Raw genomic sequence first — 13,503 nt, 5'->3', positions numbered from 1 at the left:
GCTAGAGATGCTCTGACTCAATGAGTTGTAGGCAACAATTCAGGAAAAAACTATACCACCGGTGGTCACTAGTGTGTAAGGCCATCCGTAGTTGGAGTATCATGCATGCGAACTAAGCAATTTTGATGATGTGATATAAAATTAAATGAAGAAAGAGAGAATGAGTTTAGTGATGCAAGCATGACAACGTTCATGCTTCAGTTTATTTTATTTTTGACAGAAACTTGACGTATGTCATTGAAAACTGCCATCCTTACACATGATTAAAATTGCCATAAAAAATATCAGTGCGGGAGTGCCACACACCAAAAAATGGTACTAAATTAATTACGAAAAGGAAGTCTCCTTCCCTGATCCCATTACCCCCCCCCCCCCCTCCCCCCCCAAGGCTTGGGCTGGTGCATTCCAATCAAACAAGCCCAGCAAAACCCGTCACACGTGACATTTATCAATAATATTATTCATTATCGAGATAGTATCATACACTATTATCGTATATGCATGATCCTAACTTATAATACTTTCCACGGCCTAAAGAAACATAGAGTACTGGTTGTCGACAATAAAGTGTAACAGTAGAAAGGCGCTTTGGACCTGCTGACCCTGCCGGTTGGTGGGGAGACAGGGGGCTCAGCATACTAAGACAAAATTGATAAATTTGACCTACGCACGAAATTAAATTACAAAATGAACTGTCTGTGAAACTATTTCACGCGGCTGACCTTTTTGTGTGACGCCCGACACGAAGACGCCACACTACATTGTGCAACGCCTCACAGATAGGCGCTATACGCCTGGTCAGCGTCGTACCCGTGTGATCCGGAAATTACTAAGTCGGTGTGCAGCGCCTGAGAGCTAGGCGCCACACTATACAGTGTAGCGCCTAGCTTCTAGGCGTTGCACTAGTGATTGCTTTATTTTGTAGTGCAGCGCCTGAGAGCTAGGCACCATACTATACAGTGCAGCGCCTAGCTCTCAGGCGCTGCACAATGACTTCGCAATTTTTAGGCGGTCTGGGTGCAACGCTGGCCAGGCGTATAGTGCTTATCTATGAGGCGTTGCACAGTGTACTGTGACGCCTTCGTGTCAGGCGTCACACAAAAAGGTCACCCACGTAAAATAGTTTCACAGGCAGTTTATTTTATGATTTGATTTCGTGTACCGGTCAAATTTGTTAAATTTGCCGCATGCTGAAGCTACGTGTTTGTACAGGAGTAGCACTCGTATTCACGAGGTGTTTTCGCCCGCCTGGCAGCAGCACGTTCACGTCAGGAATCATGAGTACCTTGCCTTCACGGGGTGTCAGCCGGCCATTCTTCCGGCATCACATGTGATGTGATTTTAAGCTGCCATCTGCTCGGCGTGGATTGATAACCGTATTTGGCATCTCCTTGTCTACGCAGTGGAGAGTGCCATGCTCCGGCCGGCGACCTCTCTCTCTGTGGCTGCGCCCACGCTCCCTACCATCTCCCGCCTCGGCCGTGGCGCGGCTCCGCCTCTCAGGGGCAGAAGGTCGGGCACCACCGTGCGCGCGCGCATGCCGCTGGAGCAGCAGCAGGTAACGCTGCCGTCGCTGGCGCACCGGGAGGTAGCGCGAGCGCTGGCAGCCGAGGCGGCAGCAGCCGTGCCGCTGCTGCCGTCGGCTGTGCCCGTCGACGTAGCCGACTTCCGGAACAGCGCTGGGACCGCCGTCGGCACGCTGGACGTGCGCCGAGGCGAGCCTGCCTCGTCGGTACTTTCTGTCTCCATTACATCCCCGTTCCTACTGCAATATCCCCCCATTCCTCGTGGACAAAACTCATCACGCCTGAACTGAAGTTACCAGGAATTAGTAGCTCGCTGAAGAACAACACATCTTACTCCCTCTGTTTTTAAATATATGTATTTTGACAGATTTTAATATGGACTACATACGAGTGTATATAGACATACTTTAGAGTGCATGTTTATTCATTTTGCTCTGTATGTAGCTTATATTGAAATCTCTAAAAACTTATATTTAGAAACGAAGGGAGAATAGAGTTATCAAGGTGACCAGGCACACTTATACAAAGGGAAAGTGGTAGATGAGACTCATGTAGGTACACTCCTCACCACTGTCCAATTCCAATCTACTTCAGTCTTTAGAATGTTTCGAAAAGACTTTGGTCTTTAGATAGATCGATGATCGATAGCTCTGAACATATTTTGTTACACAGACCAAACACTCAATTTGGATTTTCTCTCTGTCTTTTCCTCTCTTGTGTCTCATATTCTCATACTGCTTCTTTGTCTTCAATTTACTATGCAACCTTTCTTTCTCACTCTCACGTGTGTAGTTGTTGTCTACTACTACCTCAGATCTCTCCCCTCCAGATCCCATCCGCCTCCTCTCCCCTCCCCTCTGCCTCCCCTCCCGCCGCCACCGGATCCCGACTGGGCAAAGCCCGTGCGGGGGGATGATGGCGGTGGCGGGGCGTCCCTCCGTCGCGGCTTGGAGGCATGGCTGTGATGGTGGATCTTGAGCGGGCGCCTCGAGATGACGTGTGTGTGTGGCCATGGCGCCGGTCACGCAGCAATGTGACCTCGTCTACCTTTGGCTGTTTTCATCATCGGTCCAAAGGGATCTGGTCAATGGGTGTTGCCTCGCGGTGGCTTTCCAGCGACGGTCAAGTGGAGGAGGAAATGATAGCCTAGTTGTTGAAGTGGGTGAGGATGCCACCATCGTCGGCGGCGCCCGTGGGTGTCGTTTTCCTCGTTGGAGGCGATGGTGAGGGCGTCGCTCACTCCATTGTTTCTGGGGGAAACCTCATAACTGGAGGAGCCTACCATTGACGGCGGCGGCCGTGGGCGTTGTACCCATCGTTGGAGGCGTTGAGGGACCTCCTAGACCGGATTATGGCGATGTTTTAGTCGTCACCCTCGCGGGGGCATCATCTGTGGAGACATTCATCGGCTGGACGGACGTGTGGACGGCTTGGTGGTTGGGCGTTGGTAGGTGGTGGAGCGGTGCTTCATCCTGCACATCGATGGCGGTGGATTTTGGCGGCGTGGCGCAGTGAAGACTCGGCGTCCGATGAGTGGCGATGGACTCGTGCAGGAGGACGACGCTGTCTTGCGTCGTGGTGGCATCGATGGTAGAGAGGACTGGAAGGTCGATGCGTCAGTATCTGATCTGAGGATGGATCGATGGATGGAGGTGATGGCCCTTGCAGCGTGCGCATGTGGTGTCCACTGAAAGTGCACCGAACCGGTGTGTAACCTAGTCCAGGTATTGTAGTTTGGATGGGGCATCCGACATTAGATGTTAGGTGTTGGTGCGATATCTGTTTGGTATTAGGCTCGGACATTCGGCACTCCTTCATCACGGGGATAGGAGTAACGACAGGTGTTGCTAAGATAGTGGCTTCAGACTACTGATGTATTACCTTGTAAGGGCTTTATGAATAATTAATAAAATGGCTGCATGCATTGTGCAGATGTAGAGGTCGAGGATACATCTTCCATTTTAAAAAAGAAAACTACTACCCCTCTACTAAAATATAAGATATTTTTGTAATTCAAATTAAACTGCAAAAACATATTTTGGTATGCTGTGGCCAGCCCAAAATTAGCAACCAATAGCACGACTGCACAACACATGTCTGCAACTAAGTTTACACCACAACTCCCACGGGTCTATTAAAAAATACTTCCGTGGATCCAAAAAATTCAGCACATGGATGGACAGTACGGATAGCGAGTGTGCCTACATAGGAGCTCAGAAAACCACTATATTTCCCCCATTTTGACAACCATACAAATAAAGATCTATAATCCAAGTTATGAGAAAAATTTGTACGCTTTAAATGTTATAATTTCTTGTCTACAGATTGATTTCATGCTGCACTCGTCACTTCACTGCAAAGTCCCAAATGGCGCAATCGACATTACGTCGGTCCTTATTTTCCTAAATGCCTTGACGGATGCACCACATTTCCTCATGGAGTTCATACAAGGCAGCCCAACTTCAATGGTTGTGATTCTTGATCTGCTCCCACGGAAAGACCTCGCGCTCCACCCGGAGTACCTCCAAAAGTACTATGAACATACTCACTTGGACAAGCAACGTGAGAAGATCGAAGAATTGCCACAAACCCGTCCATACCGGTCGCCATCGCTCTTTGTGCGCAGTGCATGTTCTCCAACAGCGGTGTCGGTCACCATCGATTGCGGGCAAGGAGGGGAGGGTACCTTGGAAGAGATAGTGTGTGGTCATCTGGCATCAGCTGTGAAGGAGGTTCTTCAAATCTGGCTTCATAGTTGTGCTCGTGACACCTCCGAAATGGAAGAGGCCGAGAGGGAGATCATGATCAAAAGGGACCAAGTTGTAAGATCGAAATCAATCGAGGTCGACCTAACTGCAAATTTGCCTAGGATGTTTGGTCCCGATGTGTCTGGCCACATCATTGCTGAAATCCGTAAGACCTTTGGGGTACAACTACAAGAGGCCTAGGATTCAGAAGCAGAAATGTAATCATTTTGCATCCAATGATAACCTGTTGTAAAATCTGTGAGTTGTAAGCAGTGTATGGCATCATTTTGTGCTGCAGAAAGCGACTTCCTACTAAGTAGCGATGCGAATAAGATAGTATTTTTGTTCACAAATAATTTTGCCTGGTAGTTTTATTCTCTCCTTGAAAAGGAGAGTACACCCACGGGCCACGCCCTCTACTTCATCCAATGCACACAACAAGTTCTGCTGAAGTATATTCTGCCAAGTTGCTTCATCCCGACCTGAAAGTCCTTTTTTTAGGAAATCAGCTTCTTCATTTGGAATTTATGTAGTCTCTGTTGGTGTTGCGTAAGTGTCAGGCCTCCTTTTATGTTTATGTGTTGCATGCTAAGAAAATATTTCGTGAACACATATTTCACCAGGGCGAATAGCTCCCATGCGACGTCGTTGATGTGAACTGTCTCTCATGCGACGTTGTTGGCTGTAATAGCTCTCATGCGACATCTGCGTTGGAAAAAATAGCTCCCATGTGACACACCATTTACGCGGCTAGTTGGCTGTTAGTTAGGCTGAGGTTTGGTTAGGACACTGGGGGTTATGTGCTCTGACTGGTGGGGTCCACCTATGGCCACGTAGACAAGAGTCAACCGTCCACGACTCGACCTGGGACTGTGTGACCGTGCTCGACTCGCCCGTGCTGGACTGAGCGAGCGGCGCCGCCGTCAGCATCTTCTCCGGCAGCGGTTTCTTCTCCGCGGTGGTGGAGCGCATTTCTCGGCAGCGGCAGAGCTATTGCGAGGTGAGCCCGAAACCCTAGTCCCACTCCCCAGAATTTTGGGGGATCTGTGGCCTCATGCTGCCCTCTGTTTCTTGGCGATTTAGAATCGGGCTCCATTGGATCCGGGGGTTGTTTCTTCTCCGTGGCCCGGTGGTGGAGCGCATATCTCTGCAGCGGCTATTGCGAGTGAGTATTTTCCAAACACTACTCCCATTCCACTGAATTTTGGATAAATCTGTGGCCTCATGCTACCCCTGTTTCTTGGCGTTTTAGAATCTCGATTGGATAGGAGATGGAGCGAGGGCTGGATGAGATGGAGCGAGGAGACAGTGCTTCAAATCGGTAATGCCACCCTCTTTTCTTGGCCATTTAGAATCGAACTCGGTTTGGTAGTGACTGCCGCCGTTGCCTGCCATTGACAAAACAGGGGAGGTTCAAGTTCTGCCACCACATTCGCAATTATAGTGGAATTTTTTCCCTGTAAAGCCAAGCTCAGTGATGGCAGTGTCCAAGACATTGATAGAGATACCACCGTGAGGTTGGATGTCGAATTTGCAGATGTTGATCCCCAGGAATTGGAGAGCATGAAGGAGAAGGCCGTGGGCAATTTGGTGGAGAGAATTGGGGAGAGTATTGTTTGGGGTCCAGAACAAGAGGTATGTCTGCAACGTTTCGATAACTATAATGGTGAATATGTGAGAATTGAAGATGGAGAATCCATGGTTGCTGAAATTGATCAGCAAGAAGGGTGGGCAAGCAAACAAGTAACATTTTATGCAGAGCTAATTGATCTGCAAACTCATTCCAGAGTTGGTTATGTGCAATCAAAGAGGGCTGCACAGATGGAAGATGATGAGTGGGTTTCACAAAAGAAGATGTTGGCATTGTTGACTGAACCGACTGTAGTAGCTGAAGATATAGGGATTGATGCAGATGGAGAGGAGGGAACCCATGGTGCTAGGAAGATTGTTGTTGACTGGAATGTAGTAGAGTTGAATGAAAAAACAGATTTGGTCATTACACCAATATCTGACATTGATATGGCCGAAATGTTTGGCATTCAAGTTGATGACAAAGATAAGGAGAAGGATGACAGTTCTTTGCCTGCTGAAGGTAACACAGGCCCTAGAAATGCAAATGAGGATGAAGAACAGCTGATGAGAGAGGCTGCAGACGATGTGGATGATGCAGATGATAATGAGTTGGTTTGTTTGTATGACAAAGAGAACCCAGTTATTGAGGTGGGAAAGTTGTGGCCAAGCATGAAGGAGTTTAGGATGTCTTTCAGGACCTATGCAGTGAAAAAAGAGTTTGATGCCAAGACTATGTGGACTGATCGAAAGAAATTTTATGCTCGGTGCAAAGGTTATGATGGTGGTGGCAATCCTTGCAAATGGTACTTGTCTGCCAGACTACAACCTGATGGAAGTACAGTAAGGGTAAATCTGTTGGGTTTCATAGTAATTTCAAAATTTTCCTACGCACGCGCAAGATCATGTGATGCATAGCAACGAGATGGGAGAGTGTTGTCTACGTACCCACGCAGACCGACTGCGGAAGCGTTGACGCAACGTAGAGGAAGTAGTCGTACGTCTTCACGATCCAACCGATCAAGCACCGAAACTACGGCACCTCCGAGTTCGAGCACACATTCAGCTCGATGACGATCCCCGGACTCCGATCCAGCAAAGTGTCGGGGAAGAGTTCCGTCAGCACGACGGCGTGGTGACGATCTTGATGTACTACAACAGAAGGGCTTCGCCTAAACTCCGCTACAGTATTATCGAGGACTATGGTGGCTGGGGGCACCGCACACGGCTAAGGAATAGATCACGTGGATCAACTTGTGTGTTTCTGGGGTGCCTCTGCCTCAGTATATAAAGGAGCCAAGGGGGAGGGGGCCGCCGGCCAGGAGGAGGGCGCAGGAGGAGTCCTACTCCTCCCGGGAGTAGGACCCCCCCTCCAATCCTAGTTGGACTAGGATTCCCCGAGGGGGAAAGAGGGAGAGGGGGGCCGGCCACCTCTCCTAGTCCTAATAGGACTAGGGGAGGGGGAGGCGCGCGGCCACCTTGGGCTGCCCCTTTCTCCTTTCCACTAAAGCCCATTAAGGCCCATATGGCTCCCGGGGGGTTCCGGTAACCTCCCCGTACTCCGGTAAAATCCCGATTTCACCCGGAACACTTCCGATATCCAAACATAGGCTTCCAATATATCAATCTTTACGTCTCGACCATTTCGAGACTCCTCGTCATGTCCGTGATCACATCCGGGACTCCGAACAACCTTCGGTACATCAAAATGCATAAACTCATAATATAACTGTCATCGTAACCTTAAGCGTGCGGACCCTACGGGTTCGAGAACAATGTAGACATGACCGAGACACGTCTCCGGTCAATAACCAATAGCGGGACCTGGATGCCCATATTGGCTCCTACATATTCTACGAAGATCTTTATCGGTCAGACCGCATAACAACATACGTTGTTCCCTTTGTCATCGGTATGTTACTTGCCCGAGATTCGATCGTCGGTATCCAATACCTAGTTCAATCTCGTTACCGGCAAGTCTCTTTACTCGTTCCGTAATACATCATATCACAACTAACATATTAGTTGTAATGCTTGCAAGGCTTATGTGATGTGTATTACCGAGAGGGCCCAGAGATACCTCTCCGACAATCTGAGTGACAAATCCTAATCTCGAAATACGCCAACCCAACATGTACCTTTGGAGACACCTGTAATGCTCCTTTATAATCACCCAGTTACGTTGTGACGTTTGGTAGCACCCAAAGTGTTCCTCTGGCAAACGGGAGTTGCATAATCTCATAGTCATAGGAACATGTATAAGTCATGAAGAAAGCAATAGCAACATACTAAACGATCGGGTGCTAAGCTAATGGAATGGGTCATGTCAATCAGATCATTCAACTATGATATGACCTCGTTAATCAAATAACAACTCATTGTTCATGGTTAGGAAACATAACCATCTTTGATTAACGAGCTAGTCAAGTAAAGGCATACTAGTGACACTTTGTTTGTCTATGTATTCACACATGTATTATGTTTCCGGTTAATACAATTCTAGCATGAATAATAAACATTTATCATGATCATAAGGAAATAAATAATAACTTTATTATTGCCTCTAGGGCATATTTCCTTCAAAATCAAATACCACACAAGCATACATGTATGACCACTTCACAGAGAGTTTCAAAGATGACATCACAGCTTTGGGTTACAGAGAAGATTACTCCTATTTTAGCCAAGACTCCAAACACTACTGCAAAGAGGCTTAAAGTTGACTTGGAGAAGCTGTACCCCATCCAGCTGCAATATACCACAGTGTGGAAAGCAAAACAAAGGGCCATGAAATCATTGTATGGTGACTGGGCAAATACATTTAGGATGTTGTATAGTTTTAAAGCAGAGGTGGAGAAGAGGTCACTTGGGAGTGTGGTGGAGATAGATACAGAGGTAACAGAGGATGGCAAGGTTTTATTCAGCAAGTTTTTTATGTGTTTGAAGCCTTGCATAGATGGATTCAAAGCAGGTTGTCGTCCATATTTGAGCATAGACTCATCTTTTTTGACTGGAAAGTGGAATGGTCAGTTGGCTGCATGCAATGCTCTAGATGGACACAGCTGGATGTTCCCAATTGCAATAGGAATGTTTCAATCAGAGACAGAGGCATCATGGATATGGTTCATGATGCAACTGAAAAGATGCATAGGGCCAGTTTCTCCTTTGGCCATCCACACAGATGCATGTAAAGGGTTGGAAAATGCAGTAAAAAATGTTTTCCCCCATGCTGAGCAGAGGGAGTGCTTTGGACATATGTGGATGAATCTGATAAAAAAATTCAGAGGAGATGAATTTGGGCGCATGTGGCCAGCAGCAAGATCCTACACCAGACAGACTCATTCCTATCACCTTGGTAAGATATTGGCATCATGTAGTGATAATGAATTTGCTTCATGGTTGAACACCCACCATTCTCTGTTGTGGTATAGATCAGGTTTTAATACTGCCATAAAATGTGATCATATCAATAACAACTTGGCAGAAAGTTTTAACAACAAAGTGAAGGATTTGAAAGACTTGCCTGTGCATGACATGGTGGACCAAATAAGGATCATGATGATGCGTTTGTGGGAGTTGAGAGGAAAAATTGATAATATTTTGGAAGGGGACAAGCTTCCAGCAGTGGTACAACAGGTGGTCAACAGGAGTAGAAATCTTTCACATCTATCTGTTGAGAAATCTTCCTTGTGGGGTGCTGAAGTTAGAGATACAAAGAGTGGCAAGAGGCATTTGGTAAATACTGAGTTGCATGAGTGCACTTGCCAAGAGTGGCAACACACTGGAAAACCATGTGAGCATGCCATACTTTTTTTGGCATCTAAACCCAGGTTAAATATGCACCCATATTTGCATGAGTATTATTCAGTACAAAAATTCAAAGCTGCATATGCAAGTCCAATTCCTGCATTGACTGACCAATCTCAGTGGCCTGAGGTGGAAATAGAATTTACCTTGTGTCCCCTTGTCACTAGAAGAAAGGCTGGGAGGCCTAAACAGAGCAGATTCAAAGCTTGGTTTGAGAAAGGTGGTTGTAGTAAGAAGGGGAAAAAGGAAAAGGAAAAGAATGATAAGCCCAAAAGGGCTCAAAAAGGTAACAAAAATAGGTGCAAGTTGTGTGAGGTAGTTGGGCACAGAATTGGTTCATCCAAGTGCATCTACACTCCTCAGAGGCCAAAGTATGTTCATGTTACTGTTTTTGCAAGTTTTTGATTTTGCTACTTGTTCTAGTATCTAACCAAGTCAAATGCTTTATTTTTTTAGGAGGAAGTGTGCAGAAAAAGCCCCACCTCTTGTTGTTGAACAATGCTGGCCAGTGAAAAAAGCAAGACTCAATGGCTATAGAAGGAAGAGCACTAAGCAGATAATGTTTGGTGACAAAGATATGGAGCTAACTGAAACTGTTACTGCTGAACATGAGCTAAGTGTTTCTGTTTTGGACGATGTGATGCATACTGAATCTGTTTTGCAGACGCTAGGGCAATCTGAAACTGTTGCAGATGAAGCAACTGTTGTGCTGCCATGCGAATCTGCTTTGACAACTATGTTGCCATGTTTGGAGGTTGTGCTGCCAAGTGTTGAGTTGCAAACTGAAGTAGTTGAACAATTTGTGCCATCTACTCAATCTGCAGAAGTACAAACTGAAGAAGTGCAAACTGAAGAAGTGGGACATGGTCAGGTGAAAAAGTTGAGGGGGCCTAGTGGAGTTTGCAAGGGGCCAAAAAGCAAGAGCATCAGCATCAACAAACTATGCGCCGTGGAACCAAACGGTGGAAAAAAGCAGAAGAAATCGAGTGGTAGAAAGAAGCAAAATAAATAGAGTCGAAATCATTCAAATTTGATGTGAAAACTTAAGTTTGTTGTCATTTGATGTGAAAACTTATGTTCTTTCATGTGAAAACTTATGTGCTATGATGTTGATTTGACTTGAAATAAAATTCAAATTTGAACCGACATTCAAATTTGAACCTATCTCCAATATTTTTTGAGTTCATTTGTTTGTTCTGTGATGTTGCATCGTTTTATGTACTACTATGCACTTTAGTTCATAAATCCAACCCTTTTTGTGAAGTCCAACTCATAGTCACTGAAAATGTTGTACAAACAGGCTCCAAAGTAAGGGAGAACGGCCCCATTTCTAAGCAAGTTTTTTTCGATCTTCTCAAAATCACCCAAAAAAGATTTTCTTAGCTTATATTATACCTATATAGGATCAATACGAAGTCTCACCTTTTTTGAATAAGTATTCATATTATTTATTTTATTTTTGAAAAAACACCCTTTAATACAAAGTCAGCAATAAAACAAGTTTAAAAATTTTAAATGCAAAAATAACTTCAGATCCTCCTTAGTCACTCTAAAATGAAGCTAAGGTGATGTTTTTTGATTTTTTTGCATTTTCAAAACCTCAAACCCTCTTCTCACTCCTTTGAACTCTATGCAACCTCAGTCGAGATAGTCCAATTTGTGAGGGTTTTTTCATGCAAAGATCATTAGATCAAGTTTATCATTTTATATCATAACTATGTAACATAAAAAGGCTATATGCGCAGGTTTTTCATTTTTTAGATTTTTTTTGAATTAGTTATACACATTTGAATGTTCGGTCAAACCTTTCAAAACCCCGTTGACTGCCTCAAAACCCCATGTAACCCTAGCGCCAAACGTCCACCGTCGATCTAACCCTAACGCCAAACTGCGGCCGTCGGATAGGACTTCTAGAAGGATTCCGCGGGGGCGATCCGTGGGCTCCAATCTGATTGGCCATCGTTTTTTCTCTCTGAAGAACAGATAACGTTGAGCGGGGGAGCATTTAAGTGACCGTTGGGCCGAGCGGATCGGGCCCGGCAAAGCCTGGCGTGCGTGCGCACGGCCGTCGAGAGGGGGGATGGGCTGCATGCAAGGGGCAGGGTCAATGACATGTGGGCCATCCTTGTCCCATGCATGGCATGCAACGTCGCAGCCTAGCTATTCTTTGCTCGTGAACGCCTAGCCATTTACATGCGGGCTTGCATGCACGCATCGACGCAGAGTACGGCAAGGGCGTAGCGTATAGATACGTCGCATCTAAGCTATTTTAACAAATGCATGTTTGAACGAGACGGACGCGTCGGTGGTGCAGCTCCTTTTTCAGTGTCACGCGCGGATGAACGGGCCTGTTTCCCACGCGGCGTCACCGCCGATGCAAGTGCCCGTGCCTCTTTGGATGCTCTGGCCGCCGTTTTTTGAATTAATGCCCGCAATTACTTATGCCAGTGCGAACGGAGAAGAGAAAAAGATCGAGAAGGGGCACCGTGTACACATTGACCACGGTTGCAACGCGGCTATAAAAGGGCACCATTTCCTCATCCTCTCACACTCATCTCTCAAGCCTCCTCCCCTTCTTCTTTTCGAGCCAAATCCACCACTCGAGCCACCATGCAGTTCAACGGCCCTACCTACCGTCGCCCTAGCACCGTGCCGGAGAGGCAGTACCCGGCCGGAGTCGTCGTCGAGAACAGCCTGAGGGTGTGGGCCATCTCTAGGTGGAGGGGCCCTAGAGAGTTGGCTCGCTTCTTCCTCGAAGCCGGCTACCGCCACCTCCCTCCGGGCACTCCGCCCATGTTCCACCTCCACGAGTAGTACGATGGCAACGCCGGCCCCAACGGCTTCGTCATCGGCCTCTACGTCACCTTCACCAACCCCTACGACGCCCACCACCTCCTCGGGGAGGTGTTCTGGTGTGGATGCGAGTTTATCGCGTTCACGACCTACAACATCTTCACCAACTTCCACCACATCTTCCCTCACCCCAACGGCATGCACACCCTCCCCTACCAGATGCCGGAGGACGACGAGTGAGGGGCCCAAGGAGGAGGGGCCAAGGAGTGGCAAGGAGGAGGGGCCAAGGAGTTGTTCAAGGGGCGAGTCTTCTATCTATCTAGTTTGGGGCTCTAGTTTGTGTTTGTGTTGGTTTGGGCGTGTGTGCCCGTGTCTTTTATATATCTAGTTTTAATTATTTTACTTTCATGTTTTATGAACTATATGTAGTGGGGGATGCCCCTCTATATGTTTTATCTATCTATGCTACTAGGGTACCCGATGCCCCTCTATCTATCTATATGTTTTTTCGGTCCTAAAGTTTCTCCATTGCATTTTATTTATGTGGCCATGTGTACTAAAAAACAATTGATCTGGTATCTAAAATGTACGTTACCAAGAAATTGACAATAAAGATTATGTACTGTACTACATAATCATACAGTTGGTATACAATGCATTTGAAGACAATGGGCAAGAAAAATGCTAATTATCTGGTGCTGATGACATGCGTAAGTGTTAAAGTATACACCATATATAAAAATGTCTAGACAAAAGATTTGGGTGTACACCCATGACCAAGTATGGATCCGCCCCTGGTTGTAAGGGGATGCCCCTCTATGTTGTAAGGAGATGCTACTAGGGGCACACTAGATGCATGTCTTCTTTTTTTGAGAGGGGCACAACCTTTTTTGGTTGAAACACACGAGTAAAAACTTTGAAAACACCATAGCACAAGTAAAAATATATATTAAGAAATGGTGCTTGGTTGAAATAAACTAGAACCAAACAATTGCAACTTTTTTGGTTCACAAAGACTGTTCAAATAATTATCTCAAATAGCTTATGCATAAAAATATCTC

General features: G+C 46.3%; 1 protein-coding gene across 1 annotated transcript; it reads left to right on the top strand.

Moving 5' to 3' along the window:
- Positions 1 to 1,317: 1,317 nt before the first annotated feature.
- Positions 1,318 to 4,626, top strand: LOC125517190 (red chlorophyll catabolite reductase-like). Its single transcript, XM_048682368.1, has 2 exons — positions 1,318 to 1,732; positions 3,851 to 4,626. The coding sequence occupies exons 1-2, from the start codon at positions 1,415 to 1,417 to the stop codon at positions 4,472 to 4,474; spliced, it is 942 nt and encodes a 313-aa protein (XP_048538325.1). The 5' UTR covers positions 1,318 to 1,414; the 3' UTR covers positions 4,475 to 4,626.
- Positions 4,627 to 13,503: the final 8,877 nt, after the last annotated feature.

This window comes from Triticum urartu, chromosome 6 (assembly GCF_003073215.2).
Source record: "Triticum urartu cultivar G1812 chromosome 6, Tu2.1, whole genome shotgun sequence".
Classification (NCBI taxonomy): domain Eukaryota; kingdom Viridiplantae; phylum Streptophyta; class Magnoliopsida; order Poales; family Poaceae; genus Triticum; species Triticum urartu.
Note: the sequence above shows the minus strand (reverse complement) of the source record. Positions and strands in the feature narration are given on the sequence as shown.

What these genes read in the sequence shown, in the direction of transcription:
- LOC125517190 (XM_048682368.1), top strand. Translation starts at nt 1,415, where the DNA reads ATGCTCCGGCCGGCGACCTCTCTCTCTGTGGCTGCGCCCACGCTCCCT. An exon ending in GAGGCGAGCCTGCCTCGTCG is followed by an intron (nt 1,733 to 3,850) that starts GTACTTTCTGTC and finishes TCTTGTCTACAG; the next exon opens with ATTGATTTCATGCTGCACTC.